This window comes from Triticum aestivum, chromosome 7D (assembly GCF_018294505.1).
Source record: "Triticum aestivum cultivar Chinese Spring chromosome 7D, IWGSC CS RefSeq v2.1, whole genome shotgun sequence".
Lineage (NCBI taxonomy): Eukaryota > Viridiplantae > Streptophyta > Magnoliopsida > Poales > Poaceae > Triticum > Triticum aestivum.
The window spans coordinates 252,634,354-252,657,253 of NC_057814.1; the positions used below are offsets into that span (position 1 = coordinate 252,634,354).

The following is a 22,900-nucleotide window of genomic DNA, read 5'->3' on the forward strand; positions in this document are numbered from 1 at the left end:
GCACAACCACTTTTTGCGACAAAAAAGTGCTTTGCCTTGTATGCAAAAAGATTGCTTTTAATTTGCAGCACCACGAAAATAGGGCACCAAGTGTTACAAATATGCAACATCTGGGCGGCTGGAGTAAAACAAATTTGCAGCCGCACCACCACCGCGTCAACACCACCCAATCGGCTAAATCTGCACCCCGCCGGATGCCGCATCCGTCGCGGGATCTGTTTAGCATCTTCGTCGCCGCCCGCTGCGCCGATCAAATCCGCCACCATGCAACCTCCATTTCACCACACCACCTCCGCAGCGGCACGCTCGATTCGGTCATCGCCCGCCGCCACCCGTCGCCGCCCCACCTCCACGCCGTTGTCGTTTTGTCCTCGCCCTCATTGTCGCACCGTCGCCATACTCGCGACGCCTCAATGTCGCCGAAGCTCAAGTCAAGAGCAATACCAGCTTCAAGAGGGTGGCTCTGGCCACTGGTGTCGAGTTCCAATGCGACGACCGCCGCTACTGGCTCGACATGTTCAAGACGGCGGGCATCACGACGTGAGCCTACGAGATCGTCAGTTGGCGGTTCGGCCGGCCGCGAGAGGAGCTCAACTTCTTGGAGATCACAACCCGAGAGGATGCAGAGTTCATCGGTCCGCCAGTGAACATTATGCCGGTCAATGAGGAGGAGGAGGAGGAGAAGAGCAATGCGGAGTTCATCTACATTGTTCCCGGCGAGAATGATGTGGAGGCCATGGCGAGGTTCGCGAGGGAGAACTCGCAGTATGTCCAATACATGATGGAGTTCTTCTGGAAGCGAGACCACGAGATGAAGAAGGCGGTGAAGAAGGAGGACGAGGCTGGCCCATCGATGGTGATCAACCTTTCATCGAAGGAGGAGGAGTTCACCTCTGATCAAGAGGAGACCCTGGCCTATTGGAACTCGATCGACATCCACTATGTGTCAGACGAGTAGAGTAGTAGTGATCTTTTATGTTAGATCAAGTAGTATGGTGAACTTTTATGTTTAGGGTTTAAATCTATGCAATGTTTGGGTGTTTGTTTGAATTGATCTGTGCAATATGCTTTCAAAAAAATTAGGCCATCTATTGTAGTGGGAGGTCTTTAGTGTTGTAAAATGTTTCGGGTGTTGCAAATGCTTCAACCAACTTTTTCTTGGCCCTATTACAGGGGTCACCTATTGGAGATGCTTTTCTTCGAAAATGATCAAATCTATTACAAAAGTTCAGCGGAAGTACAACAAATTTCAAACATAATAGAAAATAGAGCGAAGTGCATAGTAGGTCCTTGAACTATTTCAAAGGTATCATGTAGGTTCTCAAACAATGAAAACTGTCATCCAGGTCCTCGAACTACAGTAAGTGTGGCATGCTAGGTAAAATATGGTTCTCAGACTACTTTAGTGTTTTCACTGATTTTGGACCTGAACGACACACTTATTGCACTTTGAGAACCCGAATAATGGTTTTCATAGTTCGAGGACCTACATGACACCCCTCAAATAGTTTGGGGACCTACAATGCACTTTGTTGGGAAACGTAGCATGCACTTTCAAAAACAATTATACGCTCACGCAAGATCTATCTAGGAGATGCATAACAACGAGAGGGGGAGAGTGTGTCCACGTACCCTCGTAGACCGAAAGCGGAAGCGTTTGACAACGCGGTTGATGTAGTCGAACTTCTTCTCGTTCCGACCGATCAAGCACCGAACGTACGGCACCTCCGAGTTCTAGACACGTTCAGCTTGATGACGTCCCTCGAACTCTTGATCCAGCAAAGTGTCGAGGGAGAGTTCCGTCAGCACGATGACGTGGTGACGGTGATGGTGAAGTGATCCGCGTAGGGCTTCGCCTAAGCACTACGTGAATATGACCGGAGGCGTAAACTATGGAGGGGGCGCCGCACACGGCTAACAACTGTTGATGTGTGTTCTAGCGGTGCCTCCCCACATATATATATAGGTTGGAGGGGAGGATAGGCAGCCAAGGGGGCGTCCCAAGTAGGAGGAATCCTACTTGGGGTCCTCCCAATTCGGCCTCCCCCTTTCCTATTCCTATTCGGAGTAGGAAGGGAAGAGGGGAAGGGGGAATCCTATTCCTTTTTTCCTTTCCTCCTTCCCCTTTTCTACTCCAATTTTGTCAGCCCATATGTGGGGGGGGGGGGCGCACCATCCCCCTTTGTGGCTGGTGCGTTTTCCCTCTTGGCCCATAAGGCCCATATCTTTTGTCGGGGGTGCCCGGAACCCCTTCCGGTGACCCAATATGTACCCGGTACCCTCCGGAACACTTCCGATGTCCGAATACCATCGTCCTATATATCAATTTTTATCTCCCAACCATTTCGAGACTCCTCGTCATGTCCATGATCTCATCCGGGACTCCGAACAACATTCGGTCACCAAATCACATAACTCATATAATACAAAATCCTAATCTCGATTCACGCCAACCCAAGAAGACACCTTCAGAGATACCTGTAGAGCATCTTTATAATCACACAGCTACGTTGTGACGTTTGATAGCACACAAGGCATTCCTCCGGTATCCGGTAGTTGCATGATCTCATAGTCAAAGGAATATGTATTTGACATACATGAAAGCAATAGCAATAAAACTGAACGATCAACATGCTAAGCTAACCGATGTGACTTATCCATCACATCATTCTCCTAATGATGTGATCCCATTATCAAATGGCAACTCATGTCCATGGTTAGGAAACCTTAACCATCTTTGATCAACGAGCTAGTCAAGTAGAGGCTCACTAGGGACTCAGTGTTTTGTCTATGTATTCACACATGTATTAAGGTTTCCGGTCAATACAATTCTAGCATGAATAATAAACATTTATTATGAATAAGGAAATATAATATAACAACTTTATTATTGCCTCTAGGGCATATTTCCTTCACACTTTACTCTAGAAAATACATCAAGATCCCGAGACCACCGAACGAACACCACTGCCACTAGAAATGAGTTGCCTCCGCGGCATTGTCAATACTGTCACCGCTTTCCTACCGGAGCCGGATTGATCTTGGTAGGACCAGTGCCCTAGAGCCGCAGTCGTCGCCATTGAGCTCTTGCATAGATCTGATCATCTGAAGCACCTGACACCAAATCTCGCCACATGATGAGAAACTCTAACTTCACTGCTCAGGAATCTACGCCAGAGCTCCTTCGACTATGTCCAGACGGACAAACTCGAGGTGAATCAAAGCCTGTAAGATTTGAAGAAGAAGCATCGACATTCGCCCAAGTGCGGCACCTACAACAGCTTAAAATTGTAACTTGGTCTTGCTTTCCTCCCTCCTCCCGGGTCGCCCCGCTCACGCTCGGGAGGAAACCCTAGCCCCGCCGGCGGGGGTCCCCCGCCTTCTCCTCCTCCACCTCGCCATCGCCAGAGGGCGCGGCCAGGCGAAGCCTAGTCGGCGGCGGTGGGGAGATCTCACCCCTTCGCTCGACGGGCTCGGTACGGGCCTAGGCGGCTGGGCCAGGGTGTCGCGCTAGCGGCGGGCGCGGCAGCGCGGTGGCGTGGCGGGCGGCGTGCTGGAGGTGCGCGCCTGGGGGCCGGTTTTGTTTGCGGCTCTGCCAGATCTGGCCCTCCGGGTGGCGCGGGGCCGGGGCGGCGCTGGTCATGGGCGGCGACCCATGCCTCGTCTTCCGACTGGTGGGGTGGTACCGTGACTGTGGTGGTCGACCCTCTCTCGCCTGCTGCTCGGCTGGTGGTTGTGGCGGACGATGGCGGCCTGTTGGTGGACGTCGGCGGCTCGGTGGGTGCCGTTGGCCGGCCGGTGGTGGTGGGGCGCACCCAGGAGGGAGGCAGAGGCCTCCTGGTCCATGTCCCCGATGGCGCGATGCGGTGGCTGCGGCGAGGACGAGGCCACTGGCTACAGCAAGGACGAGGCCGGTACCTGCAGAGAGGTCGAGGCCCGCGGCTGCTAGCAACCCTCTCCCCTACCTGGATCTGGCCGGCTGGGTCGTCTTCCTGCCAAGGGTTCATTTTGGGGTGAAGGGAGTCCATTTTACCTCTCATCAGTCGGTTACGTCCATTAGCATCGTTTTGGTTGCGGAGGGGTCATGGATGTCGGGGCAGCGGCCTTGGTGATGGTAGTCACGCTGCTTGTGGGCGAGGTGCGCGACTCAGGTGTGGGCTGGTTGCTATGGCCGCTTGGGGCGGCGTGGCGGCAGGTGCTTCGGCGAGCGGTGGCGTTTCAAAGGTGGAGCGTGCGTGCCAGGGGCGATCCCCTGCTCGGCTTCGGTCGGGCCGATGGTGGCGGCGTCCTTGGGCGTTGTCTCCTTCCTGAAGGCGTTGTCGTGGCTACTCTCCCCCTTCGAATGATCCAGGTGAAAGCCATGATCCTTTGGATCCGGCGGCGACGGTGCTCCAGTGTCGTTCCCCTTCTTGAAGGCGCCGTCTTGGAGGCCTACATTCGTCGAGCTCAGGCTCGTCTCTCCGTGACAGTTTGTCATGGCGGACTACTCCGACTACTTCAAGCTCTGTCCTTATTGCTCATTTGTTGTATGCTTGGAGTGTTGGGGCGTTATGGCTGTTCATGTACTTGCTGTATCCGACCTTGGGTGTGTTGTGTGGTGGTGTGGTGTGGTCTGGTGTGGTTTTCATTGTCTGTATCGGTGATCATTGCTTTATAATATAAATCGGGAGAAACCCTTTTTTGGTAAGCGCGACACCGCGAGGACTAAAAACCCTAACCTAAACTACTAGTCGGAGCGAAGGCATCAAAATTTCTCTCTTCATGACCGGCAGCCAGAGCGGTGGGCAAAGACGAAGCGAATTCATAGACTCACCGATGAAGTTTGGAGAGGAGAGTTTGCTCTAGCCGTGAGTTAGGGAAGGAAGTCGACATGCTCTTGAGCTAGTCATAGCTAAATGCGCTATGCTCGCGGGAACACGGTAAACAGCTAAAGGAGCAAAATCGCACTCTCGCTTTCCAACACAACTCCCTCGGCAGTATCGCCCAGTGTAGCAGCGGCTCCGTTCCGGCCAGCTTTGCTCGCCGAGCCGGCCATGATGTTGCTGCTCGCGCGCAGCCTCCGCTCCCGCGTCCGGCCCCCCCTCGCCTCCGCCGTTAGCGCCGCGCCCTTCTCATCGGTATCGGCGGCCGCGGCGGAGGCGGAGCGGGCGGTGCGGGACGGGCCCAGGAACGACTGGACCCGCCCCGAGATCCAGGCCATCTACGACTCCCCGCTCCTCGACCTCCTCTTCCACGGGGTACATACTCTCTCATCCCCCTTTTCCGTCTGCGTTCCGTTCCAAGTTGGGTAATGTCCCCAATTTCCTAGTGCTCTCGTGCTCTCGGCTCTCGGCTTAGATTTGCTGCCAAGGTTCTCCACTTGGGCTGCTTATCCTTTAGACGTTCGTGTTGCGAGTGACAGTGTGGCTCATTTTGGGGTTAGTTTGCTTGGAGGAGCTTGGGGAGTGCACGCAGAGGTATTGCCTATGGTGTAGTGACTCTTTCTGATTGGCAAACCATGATTATGAAATTTACTCTTATTGGGAGTAATATAGATACTATGCTAGAGGCTGCTAGCACCCGCTGGCCCATTTATTTAACACCCACATCCATGTCCAGCTAACACCACTTGGAATTATTAGTTAAATAGTGTTAATCTGCCACCGAACATTGCAGTCGGCATGGTGGAAATTAGCTTCAACCTTTTCACTTCGGAGCCTTTTAGTAGTGGAGAGTCCCCATCATTGACAGTGGTGTCAAGTCGAGTGGGATTTGATATTTGACATCCGATATTAGCATGCGAGATATTCTCGGTCATGACTGCTGAACAGTTAAAAGTGGCGATTGACACAAAGAACATTACTAAGTAGCATTGATAAAGTTTTTTTGGGGCCTTGTTAATGGTTTGGTGTTGCCAGTGGTAGGTGGCAACTTTCTTTCTCGTTATCTACCAGTTTCAGAATTCTACAACTTAATTCCCAGAGAAGAATTCAAATCGAATAGTGCATAACGTCTTCCTGGGAAATTTTGCCGTAAGGATAGTTCTGGCTTCCAGGAAATTATCTTCTCATTGGCGTGTTCATATGGATTGTAGATGTAAGGATAATTTTGTCATAAGGATAATCTATTTAGTTACTTTGTAAGGTGTATACTGTACTCAAGGACATTTAGGGAGTATAATCTGGAAATTTGCATCAAGGATTTTATGTACAGAGTGTTTGGATGCTTGGGATTCAAGACTATCGAAAGTATCATCTTTAGGAGGATTTATGTGGTGGGAATGGGTTTATGAGGTACCGAAGGTCATATGCTATGTACATGGAAATCTTTTTCATAAATCCTCAATTGTCCACTATTTGATTGTAGATGGAAATCAGTAACAAATTTAGCATGACTAATGCACAAGTCAAGGTGTTAGGTAATAACTACATTATTTATTTGATGTAAAACTGTAATGGTTCTGATCAACTTGGTGCGTCACAGCTTGTAAGCATTGTTTGCACCATATGAATTCGTAAGCTTGGTGCCTCTGTGTTGATTATATGTAGTTATGTACAAAAGAGACATGCAGGATGATCATTCCACTCATTCATTGTTCTGTTCAGCACATTCACCACATTTTCCTGTAATGTCATTTCATCCTAAGGAAGATTTATTAACTTTGTTTCTCGTAAAAGGGGGAAACAAAATCTTAGTTACCTTGTCTTCAAATTTAATCAGATAATACTGTCATCTTTTGTAGGCTCAGGTCCATAGGAATGTCCATAAATTTAGAGAAGTGCAGCAATGCACACTTCTTTCAATAAAAACTGGTGGGTGCAGTGAAGATTGTTCATACTGCCCACAGTCTTCAAGATACAGCACTGGATTGAAGGCCGAAAAATTAATGAAGAAAGATGCCGTCCTAGAAGCAGCAAAAAAGGTACTGTTCGTGTAACAATTTCCTTTGGGGGGGGGGGGGGGGGGGGGTTAAGGATGACTGCACACTTCAGTTTATGGTTCATGGAAACATTGGCCGGCCCACATAGATACTTAATCGTCGTGTTCCTTCTTCTGTCCTATTACCTCTTAGGCAAAGGAGGCTGGGAGCACCCGATTTTGCATGGGAGCCGCATGGAGAGAGACAATTGGCAGGAAAACAAATTTCAACCAGATTCTTGAATATGTCAAGGACATAAGGTATTTATCGAAAAAGCTAACATGGTAGAATTAGTGTGTATAACATATTTTGATCACAATGCATAGCGTTTGAGGAAATATTAGGAAAAATGCAATTTTTCTTTATCATATTCTATTTTTAGAATGCAATATACATTTGATAAATATCTGTGCAGAGGTATGGGCATGGAGGTCTGTTGCACCCTGGGCATGCTAGAGAAACAACAAGCTGAAGAACTCAAGAAGGCTGGACTTACAGCTTATAATCATAACCTAGATACATCAAGAGAATATTACCCCAACATTATTTCTACAAGATCGTACGATGATAGATTACAGACTCTTCAGCATGTCCGTGAAGCTGGAATAAGCGTCTGCTCAGGTTATTGTGCTTAAATCACTGATAATTATAACTTCCATCGTGTGATTCCTATATATGTGTCTTTGCCTCTTTATTAATGAAATAACTTGATGTACTGTTTCCTGTTTGCAGGTGGAATTATTGGTCTTGGAGAGGCGGAGGAAGACCGTGTAGGGCTGTTGCATACACTGGCCACTTTGCCGACACACCCAGAGAGCGTTCCTATCAATGCATTGATTGCTGTCAAAGGCACGCCTCTTCAGGATCAGAAGGTATGTTACTGTTGATTATTTTCTTGTAGGTTAAGATGTCGAAAGTTATCGTAAAACAGGCTTGGATAACCTCAGTTGTCAATTGGGTACGATATACAGAATATAACCAGCTTCACGCTAAGATTATATGCTGATTTATTTGTAATAATTGCTTTTGCTAACTAATGCGCATTACCAGCCTGTAGAGATATGGGAAATGATCCGCATGATTGCCAGCGCACGGATTGTGATGCCAAAGGCAATGGTGAGACTTTCGGCAGGGAGAGTACGGTTCTCCATGCCAGAACAAGCTCTCTGCTTTCTCGCTGGGGCCAACTCGATCTTCGCCGGTGAAAAGCTCCTGACAACTGCGAACAATGACTTTGATGCGGACCAGGCAATGTTCAAGATCCTTGGCCTGATTCCCAAGGCTCCAAACTTCGGCGATGAAGAGGCCACGGTAGCAGCACCCATGGAGAGATGTGAGCAAGCCGCTTCGATGTAAAATGTCGGTATAGATTCTCGAGACCACATCCGGTGCAAAACTGGCACCATTATCTCCACCTAGAGCTTTGTACTGTAGAGATCATGATATTTCTTAGTAACTTCAGATTCATCGAAATAAAAATAGGGGGTTCTCTTCATCGCGTTCCTGGGACGTGGTCGTGCAATGTTATTTTCAGTCAGGTTGCTACATATATAATCTTGACGGTGCGGCACACGTAGAAGAGGGACATAGTTCAGGTTACAGAGCTTGTAGCACAAGATAAAGAAGAGAAAAAGAAGAATACAGAGAGACCACCATAGGGGTGGATATCAGTCATGATCCGTGTCTGGCTCATTTTCTCCAAGCATTTCAACCATTGAGAGCTACAGGCAGGGAGCTGGCGCTCTTGCTTGATCATCTACAAAATCGATCTTCGTGTTGAGTGGCGTCCTGAAAAACTCGACGGTTCCGTTCTTTCCAGTGTTCCAGCAAGCATAGATAGCTGCGGTCGTGCGCCTCCAGAGCCGTGGAAATTGTTTCCACCATTGCTCCGGCGACGCAGCCACGAGGGCCACAGCAGTGAACACATTCGAGTCTAGCCAGTCATTCATGAGGTGCCGGAAGCCACGGGCATAGGGACGGTTGAGCAAGAGGAGGCAGTTTCATGCTCCTGGTCGCATAAACGGCAAAGGGGCTCATGGGGAATACTACCTCGCTTGGCAAGATTATCACTTGTGAAGATCCTTTCATGAATCCAAAGCCGAAGAAAGAACTTGCATTTGGGCTGCACCTTTTTTTGAACTCCAAAGGATTGGGAAGTTTGCCCTGGAATAAGAACCAAAGAATTGTCGGAGATAGGCGGATTTATTAGTAGAGTAAATCATTGTTTCTCGAGAATTTGTTTCAGTGCCCAGGATCAGATGCACTCGAACTCCACGCCGTCAAGGTTTCTCGAGATATGTGATGTAATTCTCCATTTGTATCTGCTCCGTATGTTTATTTCAAATGAATTTGGCCCACAATATTCACTGGAGGTTGGTGCCATTCAAACTCTCAGGGCATACCCAAGAGACCGACGGCAATTTCCTGAGCCGGGATGTGCCGCTCACGCTGTAACTCGGCCTCAAACGGCCACGTATCTCCTAGCCCTTGGAAAGAATCAACATTCAAAGAAAACTTTGTGAAAAGAATAAGAAAATGCTACTGTTCATCAGCGGATGAAGCTGCGCGCGTCGACCGCCTTGGTAGTCGTCAGATTTGATTTTGATCTAATGGCGTGCAACCATCTTCAACCTTTGTAACTTGGCCCCAGTTGCAAAGCAAGCAGTGCAACAACGTGCTTGTTGCAAACGTTGTTTGTCACGTCCATTACGCAACTAGCCTTGTACGCGTGTCACATATTCCTCATGGGTCCCGTCCTCTACCTTATCTCCTACACAACAAATGTGAGCCACTCATTTTCATCTTCTCTTTTCAACGCATTCAACACACCACAAATCACGCTGGCCGTCGGCACCTACCTGCCGCGCCTGCCACGAATCGAGGCCTCCACCTCAGCGCGACCTCGACCACCTTCATTCACACCGGATGGCAGTCATGCCACCCCTGCTAGCCCCATGCCGGGGACCTACATGCTCCAGGCCGGCCACCAATAACGTTTGCATCCTCCAGTGCGCCTCCATGTCACGTCCAGCAAAAGGTCATATACGAGTTTCTGCTACGACGATATTGTTGCAAATTGCGACGGCGAACGACAAAAGGGATTTTGTTTTCTGCAACAAGTCTCTTGTTGCAGAGGGACGAGTGCAACACTACGTTTGTTGCAAAGGGGTCAACAACGAAGTTTTTCTTTCTGCGGCAAGGGCTTTGTTTCTGAAACATAGGCCTTGTTCCAAAGAGAAAACCGTTCAGCGTTTGCAAAGTGACGAGTTCAACACGAGCCTTGTTGCAAAGGCTGGCGCACACTCACGGGGAGAAGATCAAATGGCTGCCGAGCTCATCATCCAACGACTACCGAGGTGGCGGATCTTTTCTAAACATCACCCGGCCGGTGCGTAGCACGCCCCTTGTGAAAACCACCTTTGAAAGGTTAAAAAAACTGGAAAAAATTACAAGATGTTAAGAGGGTCATGCTCTATTGCTATGCAAAAATTAAAGTTTAGACACATTACAGGATGCAAACTATGAAAACAAGATACCAAATTCATCAATGGATAGTATGAAACACAGTAACGGATGCGAGCTATGAAAAAAAATCAACTTGGAATTTCGCATGGAATAGAACATCACCTTAACATCCCTTTTTTTTTTAAAAAAAAATCGAAACTTCAAAACATCATTTCCGCGTGGTTTCCATGTGTTATTCTTTCTAGCCCATGACATCAACTAGCTCCTTCGTGATCTAAACAGAATGCAAAAGAACTGGCTCCTTCGTTTTAGGTCTTTCTGTCGATCCGCTATCTCCCCCAGTCTCACTCCACACCACATCGACCCCACGATGTCAGCATCCGGGCCATCTTCTAATGCTTCCCAAAACCAGGAGCTCCTCTTCCTAATTCCATTGCCTTTCTGCGGTGACGACCTCATGACCGCCACCGCTCGCAAGGGATTGCAACCCGGCTACAGATTCTACAAGTGCACCCACTACGATGGACTGACCTACACAAAATTTTGCCCCATGCATTCCCTTAACCATGTCTTCTAACTTGTGCCAATTATATTTGTGTTTTTTGTTGCCTGTGAATCCAGTCCCTGCATGTCCTTTCTTTGAGTTATATGATGTATATGTTGGAAGAATCAACCCACACCAGAAGCAGAACCAAGCTGCACAATAGCAAAGAAAATACAAAATGATAAACCAAAACGAATTAGCCAATTCCTTTTGCTTGGGAAACATGGCAAAATTAGAGTGTGTTTTCAATCCAGTCTTAAAGGGTTGAACTTTATTATCCTTGATCCTTAGGCTCACTATCCCGAGATCTTGTTTTAGAAGGACTTTCCACGCATTGATACTTGGTGCAATGTTTCTAAGGATCTTACTATTTATTTGCATCCAATGTTCCAACAACCCATGATCAAAATATCAAGAGCAATATCAGAAAATAGACGGACGGCTGGATGTCTAGGAGGACATAAGTGCTTCCTCTCCTATTATGAATTGAATCCCAACAACTCAGGCAAAAGGGCAGTTTCAAAATAAGTGCAAGGAAGTCTACACACACTGAGCGCAAAGAACATAAAATTGGAGCTGGAAGTATTTCCTTTGGGGCAGATTCCTAGTGTTCAATCTATCATGCAACAACAATTAGAAGAAAACCTTATATCTTAGAATAACAATAATTTCTAAGACAAATTTGAGAATAGGATGAGCAAGGCAGATATTCTCAAAGACGTATACATCTTGGTGGCAGAAAAGATTGGAGAATTCCAGGAGTATAGCCATTTGTCCTTATCCTTAGAGAGATGAATTTGATGCAACAAAGCCTACAATTGTTCAAACTGGTGGAAATCTTGCAAGGAAAGAGGTTCGCGAAAAAGCTCTTCCAAATTGGGGCAAATGACTGCTTGCTTGATTGAGATTGTATCATTCATAACAAATGAATAGAGATATGGAAATAATTGTAAACAACTTCTCTCTCCCTAGTCCCCATCTATCTCACTATTGAAGAATGGTGTGACCTTGACCAATCTGACATGAAGCAGTAACTTTTAATTTAGGTAGCAGCTTGAGAATGCTCTTCCTCCAAAAGTATCCAATCAATCTATCTTGATTTGGTCAAGATGCATAATAGGATTCCTGAATGAGATTGACCTAAGTTAAATCATAGTGGTTGAAAATTTTGTGCAAATGCTTCATCAGCAAAGCCTTGTTACGAGTTTCAATGCCCAACACACCGAACCCACCATCCACTTTGGCAGGAAAACTTTGTCCCGGGCCTTCAAAGTAGTACCTTTATCTTCCATGCCATAGTTTCTCTAGAAACAATGCTTAAGATATTTGTTAATTTGGTCAAGCACAATTTTGGGCAACTCTAGAGCACATAAAGAGTGTGGGAAAACTAGCGAGACAATCTTTACCAACTGAAGCATTTCCCCATACAAAAGGAATGATGATCATCCAGACATCCTTCTCTCACTTCTCTTCATAACATGCAGAAATCATTTATCTTGGGTTTGGTGGTACAGAGGGGGAGGCCCAACACTAGTGCAAGTATGTAAAGGGAAAAGATCCTTGCACACACCCAACAATAGAAGTAAGCATGTTCAACTGTTGCGAGGCACATTGATGGGCACAATCATAGATTTACTGTAATTAACTCTGAGTCCGGTATAGACTGCAAAATCCAACATAAGATTTTGAATGTGCTGAAGTTGAATAGGGCAGACAGGCATAACGAAAAAAGTGGTATCATCAACATATTGGACAATAGGGAAATCATGGCATGCACCAGTAGGCAGGGGATGCTGGATAAGATTGTTGACCTCAGCTTCATTAAAAATTGATTGTAGCAAATCTGTAGCAATGACAAATATAAGAGGGGAGAGTGGATCTCCTTGTCTGACACCTCCCTTGCAAGGGGTTTGCATGCCTGGGATGCCATTCAGAAGTACAACTGAATAAAAAGAGGAGTAAATCATGTCAATCCATCAAAGCCATCTCTTACCAAAAACTTTGGCTACCAACAACTGCTTTATAGTTTGATGTTCAATCATATCATAAGTATTCTCAAAATCTAATTTTAGAATGGTCAATTGCTTGCCAGACTACTAGCATTGTTGAATTTATTCATATGCCCATGCCAGACAATCCAGGATAGATCTTGATTTTAGGAAGCCATATTGATTAGCATGAACCAAATTCAAGATAATTCTTTGGAGCCTATTGGCCAACAACTTAGTAATTATTTTGATGGAGCAATCCAACAAAGAGATGGCTAAAATCAATTACATTCACATGTAGAACTTATTTAGGAATCAGAGTGATGAAACATGAGTTGTTGCTCTATAAATATGCTCTTCCATGATAGAAATCATCAATAAGGCAATACAAATCATCAACAATAATATTCCAACAAGCTTTGATGAAGTCAATATTAAATCCATCAGAACCAAGTGCCTTATCAAGGGGCATTCTTCACTACCTCATCAATATCAGATTTAGAAAAAGGAGCTTCTAAGAAATCTAGACCAGTCCTTGCAGTAATTAAAGTTTCCAAGTTCAGCAGATTGTGACTTTGCATAGAAGTGCCCAATCTTTGTTTGAATGGTGTCCATAAATAGCAGCTTTAGCATGATGATCATGGCGTTCCAATCCCAAATCAACTTTCAGAGAAACAATATGATTTGTGTATGTATATGATTGTGGGTTTAGCATGAAAAACATTTAGAATTGGCTTCTCCCATCTTAGTCCATCTGACAATTGCCCTTTGTTTCTAGTAGATCCACTGGTAAGATCGCAACTTGATTAAGTGCTCCTTTAGAATATCTCTACCATTACGTTCAATGATATTCAGCTTTCCAAATTCCTCGATAGTGTTAATGAAAAGGATGACCTCATTAGTGGAACTGATTGTGGAAGCAAGAATATAGATATAGCTAGCCCAAACTTTCAAACCCTTTCTTAATATCTTAAACTTTGCAGTGAGTCTCTACGCACTATCAATTTTTAGGAACCTGTTGTTCCCAAAGCCTTTTAATAGTTTCCTTGAAATTAGGGTGTTGCAACCAACAATTGTAAAATCTAGATATTTTAGACTTGGGATGGAGGTGCTGATTTTAATCATATAAGGAATATGATTAGAAATAGGGCTGACAAGAGGAAGAACCAGGGTATTGGGTTAATGAAGGTTCCTCGCTTCAAAAGTGAAAAACTAGCCCAATTTCTCTAGGAGGGGAGAATTTTGCATGTTGCTCCAAAAGTAAAGCATGCATTTCAAAGGAATTTATACTAGCACGAGAGCACCGATAGATGCATTAAATTTATTATATCGGAAATGTAGACACCCTCTTTATTTTTGTTCCCAGGACACCCCACATAGTTAAAATCACCTAGAACCAACCAATCTCTATCATCAGGCATATCAATATTTTGGAACCAATTAAGGAATATAGCTCTAGCCTCAGACTAACAAGGACCATATATATTACTTAGGAGCCAAGAATCATTATTATGCACTGATGAGGACTTCATAGATATGAAAAAGATCATTCTTGAACTCAGTTTGGCGAGATAAGAAGTAATCATTCCAGGAATGAAAATACCCCGAGAGGCCCAAGCTTACTTAGTCTCCTTGGGCAACAATTTCTAACATAATGCAAGTCAAAATGTTCTCTCTTAGTTTTCTAAAGGCATACAATAACACAATTGAATTCTTCAATCTTATTTCTCAAAGCTAGTCATTTATCTTTGTCATTTATCTCTCTAATATTCCAATTAAGAACATTTCCATGTTTAGACACTTCAAATAGATATATACACTTAAATGGTCCAAATCCACATTAACATACATATCCACACTATGAAGCTGACTGGCATAGTGGCCCGAGTTGGTTTTCCATTTACAACCTTGGTGTTTTCTTTGTCAGAGTTCCGGGCCCCGTGGATCTTTCAAAATAACAAGGACCGGTGGGGGCAGAATACTCTGTTGGTCCATAATTGCGGAATTGTGGATGGCTGCATGGGAACTTAGTAGTAGCCAATTTGTTGCTGGCGCGAGAGGGCAGTGTCTGATTCGGAGATATGGCTGAGGGAGTCCTGGATTAGGGGGTCCTCGGGTGTCCGGACTATTTGATATGGGCCAGACTGATGGGCCATGAAGATAAAAGCAGAGGACTTCCCCCCGTGTCTTGGTAGGACTCCCATATGTGTGGAAGGCAAGTTTGGTGTCCGGATATGTTATTTCCGTCCCTTACAAACTGACTCTGTACAACCCTAGACCCCTCCGGTGTGTATATAAACCGGAGGGTTTAGTCCATAGAGGCTATCAGAATTCTCATAGGCTAGACAGCTAGGGTTTAGCCATTATGATCTCGAGGTATATCAACTCTTGTAACCCCTATACTCATTGAATACAATCAAGCAGGACATAGGGTTTTACTGTTGGGAAACGTAGCATGCAATTTCAAAAAAATTCCTACACTCACGCAAGATATATCTAGGAGATGCATAGCAACGAGAGGGGAGAGTGTGTCCACGTACCAGCGTAGACCGAAAGCGGAAGTGTTTGACAACGCGGTTGATGTAGTTGAACTTCTTCTCGTTCCGACCGATCAAGTACCGAACGTACGGCACCTCCAAGTTCTGCACACGTTCAGCTCGATGACGTCCCTCGAACTCTTGATCCAGCAAAGTGTCAAGGGAGAGTTTCGTTAGCACGACAGCATGGTGACGGTGATGGTGAAGTGATCCGCGCATGGCTTTGCCTAAGCACTACGACAATATGACCGGAGGCGTAAACTGTGGAGGGGGGCACCGCACACGGCTAACAATCGTTGTTGTGTGTTCTAGCGGTGCCCCCCTCATATATATAGGTTGGAGGAGAGGAGAGGAAGCCAAGGGGGTGCCCCAAGTAGGAGGAATCCTACCTGGGCGCCTCCCAATTCGGCCTCCCCCTTCCATATTCATCCGGAGGGGGAAGGAAGGAGGAGGGAGGAGAGAAGGAAGGGGGAGGCCGAATTGCTCCCCTTCCTTTCTCTCTTCCCCTCTTTCCTTCCCCCCTTATTTGGCCTACATGGGGCGCACCATGTTGGGGAACGTAGTAATTTCAAAAAATTTCCTACGCACACGCAAGATCATGGTGATGCATAGCAACGAGAGGGGAGAGTGTTGTCCACGTACCCTCGTAGACCGAAAGCGGAAGCGTTAACACAACGCGGTTGATGTAGTCGTACGTCTTCACGATCCGACCGATCAAGTACCGAACGCACGGCACCTCCGAGTTCAGTACACGTTCAGCTCGATGACGTCCCTCGAACTCCGATCCAGCCGAGTATTGAGGGAGAGTTTCGTCAGCACGACGGTGTGGTGACGATGATGATGTTCTACCGACGCAGGGCTTCGCCTAAGCACCGCTACGATATTATCGAGGTGTAATATGGTGGAGGGGGGCACCGCACATGGCTAAAAGATCGTCGATCAATTGTGTGTCGAGAGGTGCCCCCTGCCCCCGTATATAAAGGAGCAAGGGGGAGGCCGCCGGCCAAGGAGGAGAGGCGCGCCTAGGAGGAGTCCTACTCCTACCGGGAGTAGGACTCCCCCCTTTCCATGTTGGACTGGGAGAGGAAGGGGGAAAAGGTGGAGGGGAGGAAGGAAGGGGGCGCTACCCCCCTCTCCTTGTCCTATTTGGACTGGGGGGGAGGGGCGCGCGGCCCTGCCCTGGCCTCCTCTCCTCTCTTCCACCGAGGCCCAATAAGGCCCATTAAGTTATCGGGGGGTTCCGGTAACCTCCCGGTACTCCGGAAAAATCCCGATTTCACCCGGAACACTTCCGATGTCCAAACATAGGCTTCCAATATATCAATCTTTATGTCTCGACCATTTCGAGACTCCTCGTCATGTCCGTGATCACATCCGGGACTCCGAACAACCTTCGGTACATCAAAACATATAAACTCATAATATAACTGTCATTGTAACGTTAAGCATGCGGACCCTACGGGTTCGAGAACTATGTAGACATGACCGAGACACCTCTCCGGTCAATAACCAATAGCGGAACCTGGATGCTCATATTGGTTCCTACATATTCTACGAAGATCTTTATCGGTCAGACCGCATAACAACATACGTTGTTCCCTTTGTCATCGGTATGTTACTTGCCCGAGATTCAATCGTCGGTATCTCGATACCTAGTTCAATCTCGTTACCGGCAAGTCTCTTTACTCGTTCCGTAATACATCATCCCGCAACTAACTCATTAGTCACAATGCTTGCAAGGCTTATAGTGATGTGTATTACTGAGTGGGCCCAGAGATACCTCTCCGACAATCGGAGTGACAAATCCTAATCTCGAAATACGCCAACCCAACAAGTACCTTTGGAGACACCTGTAGAGCACCTTTATAATCACCCAGTTACGTTGTGACGTTTGGTAGCACACAAAGTGTTCCTCCGGTAAACGGGAGTTGCATAATCTCATAGTCATAGGAACATGTATAAGTCATGAAGAAAGCAATAGCAACATACTAAACGATCGAGTGCTAAGCTAACGGAATGGGTCAAGTCAATCACATCATTCTCCTAATGATGTGATCCCGTTAATCAAATGACAACTCATGTCTATGGCTAGGAAACATAACCATCTTTGATCAACGAGCTAGTCAAGTAGAGGCATACTAGTGACACTCTGTTTGTCTATGTATTCACACATGTATTATGTTTCCGGTTAATACAATTCTAGCATGAATAATAAACTTTTATCATGATATAAGGAAATAAATAATAACTTTATTATTGCCTCTAGGGCATATTTCCTTCACACCAGACCCCTAGGGGCTGGTCTGTCCCCTTCTTGGCCCATTAGGCCCATGTATTTGCCGGGGGGATGCCCGGAACCCCTTCCGGTGACCCGATATGTACCCGGTACCCCCGGAACACTTCCAGTGTTCGAATATCATCGTCCAATATATGAATCTTTACCTCTCGACCATTTTGAGACTCCTCTTCATGTCCGTAATCTCATCCGGGACTCCGAACAACATTCGGTCACCAAATCACATAACTCATATAATACAAAATCGTCATCGCACGTTAAGCGTGCGGACCCTACGGGTTCGAGAACTATGTAGACATGACTGAGACACTTCTCCGGTCAATCACCAACAGCGGAACCTGGATGCTCATATTGGTTCCCAGATATTCTACGAAGATCTTTATCGGTCATACCGTAATGACAACATACGTTATTCCCTTTGTCATTGGTATGTTACTTGCCCGAGATTCGACCGTTGGTATCTTCATACCTAGTTCAATCTCGTTACCGGCAATTCTATTTACTCGTTCCGTAATACATCATCCCGTAGCTAACTCATTAGTCACATTGCTTGCAAGGCTTATCATGATGTGTATTACCGAGAGGGCCCAGAGATACCTCTGCGATACTCGGAGTGACAAATCCTAATCTCGATCTATGCCAACCCAACAAACACCTTCGGATATACCTGTAGAGAATATTTATAATCACCCAGTTACGCTGTGACATTTGATAGCACACAAGGTATTCCTCCGGTATCCGGGAGTTGCATAATCTCATAGTCGAAGGAATATGTATTTGACATGAAGAAAGCAATAGCAATAAAACTGAACGATCAACATGCTAAGCTAACGGATGGGTGTTGTCCATCACATCATTCTCCTAATGATGTGACCCCATTCATCAAATGACAACACATGTCTATGGTTAGGAAACTTAACCATCTTTGATTAATGAGCTAGTCTATTAGAGGCTTACTAGGGACACGGTGTTTTGTCTATGTATCCACACATGTATCAAGTTTCCGGTTAATACAATTCTAGCATGAATAATAAACATTTATCATGATATAAGGAAATATAAAATAACAACTTTATTATTTACTCTAGGGCATATTTCCTTCACTCTCCCACTTGCACTAGAGTCAATAATCTAGTTCACATCGCCATGTGATTTAACACCAATAGTTCACATCGCCATGTGACCAACATCCAAAGGGTTTACTAGAGTCAATAATCTAGTTCACATCACTATGTGATTAACACGTAAAGAGTACTAAGGTGTGATCATGTTTTGCTTGTGAGAGAAGTTTAGTCAACGGGTCTGCCACATTCAGATCCGTATGTATTTTGCAAATTTCTATGTCTACAATGCTCTGCATGGAGCTACTCTAGCTAATTGCTCCCACTTTCAATATGTATCTAGATCAAGACTCAGAGTCATCCAGATCGGTGTGAAAGCTTGCATCGATGTAACTTTTTACGATGAACTCTTTATCACCTCCATAACCGAGAAACATTTCCTTAGTCCTCTTTAGGTACCTAAGGATAATTTTGACCGTTGTACAGTGATCTTCTCCGAGATCACTATTGTACCCTTTGCCAAACTCATGGCAAGGTATACAATAGGTCTGGTACACAACATGGCATAATTTATAGAACCTATGGCTGAGGCATAGGGAATGACTTTCATTCTCTCTCTATTTTCTGTCGTGGTTGGGTTTTGAGTCTTACTCAACTTCACACCTTACAATACAGGCTAGAACTCCTTCTTTGACTGATCCATTTTGAACACCTTCAAAATCTTGTCAAGGTATGTACTCATTGAAAATATTATCAAGCGTCTTGATCTATCTCTATAGATCTTGATGCCCAATATGTAAGCAGCTTCACCGAGGTCTTTAATTGAAAAACTCTTATTCAAGTATCCTTTTATGCTATCCAGAAATTCTATATAATTTCCAATCAGTAATATGTCATCTATATATAATATCGGAAATGTTATAGAGCTCCCACTCACTTTCTTCTAAATATAGGCTTCACTGTAAGTCTGTATAAAACCATATGCTTTGATCACTTCATCAAAGCGTATATTCCAACTCCGAGATGCTTGCACCAGTCCATAGATGGATCGCTGGAGCTTGCACACTTTGTTAGCACCTTTAGAATTGAGAAAACCTTCCGGTTGCATCATATAGAACTCTTTAAAAAATCCATTAAGGAATGCAGTTTTGACATCCATTTGCCAGATTTCATAAAATGCAGCAATTGCTAACATGATTCAGACAGAATTGAGCATCGCTACGAGTGAGAAAGTCTCATCGTAGTCAACTCCTTGAACTTGTCGAAAACCTTTCGCGATAAGTCGAGCTTTGTAGATAGTAACACTACTATCAGTGTCCATCTTCCTCTTGAAGATCCATTTATTCTCAATGGCTTGTCGATCATTGGGCAAGACCACCAAAGTCCATATTTTATTTCTCATACATGGATCCTATCTCAGATTTCAAGGCCTCAAGCCATCTGTCAGAATCTGGGCTCATCATCGCTTCCTCATAGTTCGTAGGTTCGTCATGGTCTAGTAACATGACTTTCAGAACAGGATTACCGTACCACTCTGGTGCGGAACGTGCTCTGTTCGACCTACGAGGTCCAGTAGTAACTTGATCCGAAGTTTCATGATTATCATCATTAGCTTCCTCTCTAGTTGGTGTAGGCATCACGGGAACGGATTTCACTGATGTGCTACTTTCCAATTCGAGAGAAGGTACAATTACCTCATCAAGTTCTACTTTCCTCCCACTCACTTCTTTCGAGAGAAACTCCTTCTCTAGAAAGGATCCATTCTTAGCAACAAAAATCTTGCCTTCGGATCTGTGGTAGAAGGTGTACCCAACAGTTTCTTTTGGGTATCTATGAAGACGCACTTCTCTGATTTGGGTTCGAACTTATCAAGCTGAAGCTTTTTCACATAAGCATCGCAACCCCAAACTTTAAGAAATGACAACTTAGGTTTCTTGCCAAACCACAGTTCATACGGTGTCATCTCAATGGATTTAGACGGTGCCCTATTTAACATGAATGTAGCTGTCTCTAATGCATTACCCCAAAATGATAGTGGTAAATCGGTAAGAGACATCATAGATCACACCATATCTAATGAAGTACGGTTACGATGTTTGGACACACCATTATGCTGTGGTGTTCCAGGTGGCGTGAGTTGTGAAACTATTCCACATTGTTTTAAATGAAGGCCAAACTCGTAACTCAAATATTCACCTCCGTGATCAGATCGTAGAAACTTTATTTTCTTGTTACGATGATTCTCCACTTCACTATGAAATTCTTTGAACTTTTCAAATGTTTCAGACTTGTGTTTCATTAAGTAGATATACCCATATCTGCTGAAATCATCTGTGAAGGTCAGAAAATAACGATACCCGCCGCGTGCCTCAACACTCATCGGACCGCATACATTAGTATGTATTATTTCCAATAAGTCATTGGCTTGCTCCATTGTTCCGAAGAATGGAGTTCTAGTCATCTTGCCCATGAGGCATGGTTCGCAAGTATCAAATGATTCATAATAAAGTGACTCCAAAAGTCCATCTGCATGGAGTTTCTTCATGCGCTTTACAACAATATGACCTAAACGGCAGTGCCACAAGTATGTTGCACTATCATTATCAACTTTGCATCTTTTGGCATCAATATTATGAATATGTGTATTACTACGATTGAGATTCAATAAACCATTTATATTGGGTGTATGACCATAGAAGGTTTTATTCATGTAAACAGAACAACAATTATTCTCTGACTTCAATGAATAACCTTATTGCAATAAACATGATCCAATCATATTCATGCTCAACGCAAACACCAAATAACATTTATTTAGGTTCAACACTAATCCCGAAGGTAGAGGGAGTGTGCGATGGTGATCTTATCAACCTTGGAATCACTTCCAACACACATCGTCACCTCGCCCTTAACTAGTATCTGTTCATTTTGCAACTCCCGTTTCGAGTTACAAATCTTAGCAACTGAACCGGTATCAAATACCCAGGGGCTACTATAAACACTAGTAAAGTACACATCAATAGCATGTATATCAAATATGCCTTTGTTTACTTTGCCATCCTTCTTATCTGCCAAGTATTTGGGCAGTTCCATTTCCAGTGATCATTTCTTTTGCAGTAGAAGCACTCAGTTTCAGGCTTGGGTCCAGCTTTGGGCTTCTTCCTTGAGAGTGACAACTTGCTTGCCATTCTTCTTGAAGTTCCCTTTCTTTCCCTTTCCCTTTTTCTTGAAACTAGTGGTCTTGTTAATCATCAATACTTGATGTTCTTTCTTGATTTCTACCTTCGCCGATTTTAGCATCGCGAAGAGCTTGGGAATCGTTTTTGTCATCCCTTGCATATTATAGTTCATCACGAAGTTCTAGTAACTTGGTGATAGTGACTAGAGAACTCTGTCAATCACTATCTTTATCTGGAAGATTAACTCCCACTTGATTCAAGCGTAGTACCCAGACATTCTGAGCACATGCTCACTGGCTGAGCTATTCTCCTCCATCTTGTAGGCAAAGTACTTGTCAGAGGTCTCATACCTCTCGACGCGGGCATGAGCCTAAAATACTAATTTCAACTCTTGGAACATCCCATATGCTCCGTGGTGTTCAGAACTTTTTGAAGTCCCGGTTCTAAGCAGTAAAGCATGGCGCACTAAGCTATCAAGTAGTCATCATACCGAGCTTGTCAAACATTCATAACGTCTGCATCTGCTCCTGCAATAGGTCTGTCACCTAGTGGTGCATCAAGGACATAATTCTATTGTGCAGCAATGAGGATAATCCTCAGATTACGGACCCAGTCCACATCATTGCTACTATCATCTTTCAACTTTTCTCTAGGAACATATTAATTAAAATTATATAGGAGCTATATCGCGAGCTATTGATCTACAACATAGATATGCAAATACTATCAGGACTAAGTTCATGATAAATTAAGTTCAATTAATCATATTACTTAAGAACTCCCACTTAGATAGACATCCCTCGAGTCATCTAAATGATCATGTGATCCATATCAACTAAACCATGTCCGATCATCACGTGAGATGGAGTAGTTTTCAATGGTGAACATCTCTATGTTGATCATATCTACTATATGATTCACATTCGACCTTT

At 44.9% G+C, this 22,900-nt stretch overlaps 1 protein-coding gene across 1 annotated transcript; it reads left to right on the top strand.

Moving 5' to 3' along the window:
- Nucleotides 1–4,908: 4,908 nt before the first annotated feature.
- LOC123166839 (biotin synthase, mitochondrial) lies at nucleotides 4,909–8,393 on the top strand. Its single transcript, XM_044584645.1, has 6 exons — nucleotides 4,909–5,237; nucleotides 6,722–6,901; nucleotides 7,052–7,158; nucleotides 7,314–7,519; nucleotides 7,631–7,770; nucleotides 7,949–8,393. The coding sequence occupies exons 1-6, from the start codon at nucleotides 5,034–5,036 to the stop codon at nucleotides 8,252–8,254; spliced, it is 1,143 nt and encodes a 380-aa protein (XP_044440580.1). The 5' UTR covers nucleotides 4,909–5,033; the 3' UTR covers nucleotides 8,255–8,393.
- The last annotated feature ends 14,507 nt before the right edge of the window (nucleotides 8,394–22,900 follow it).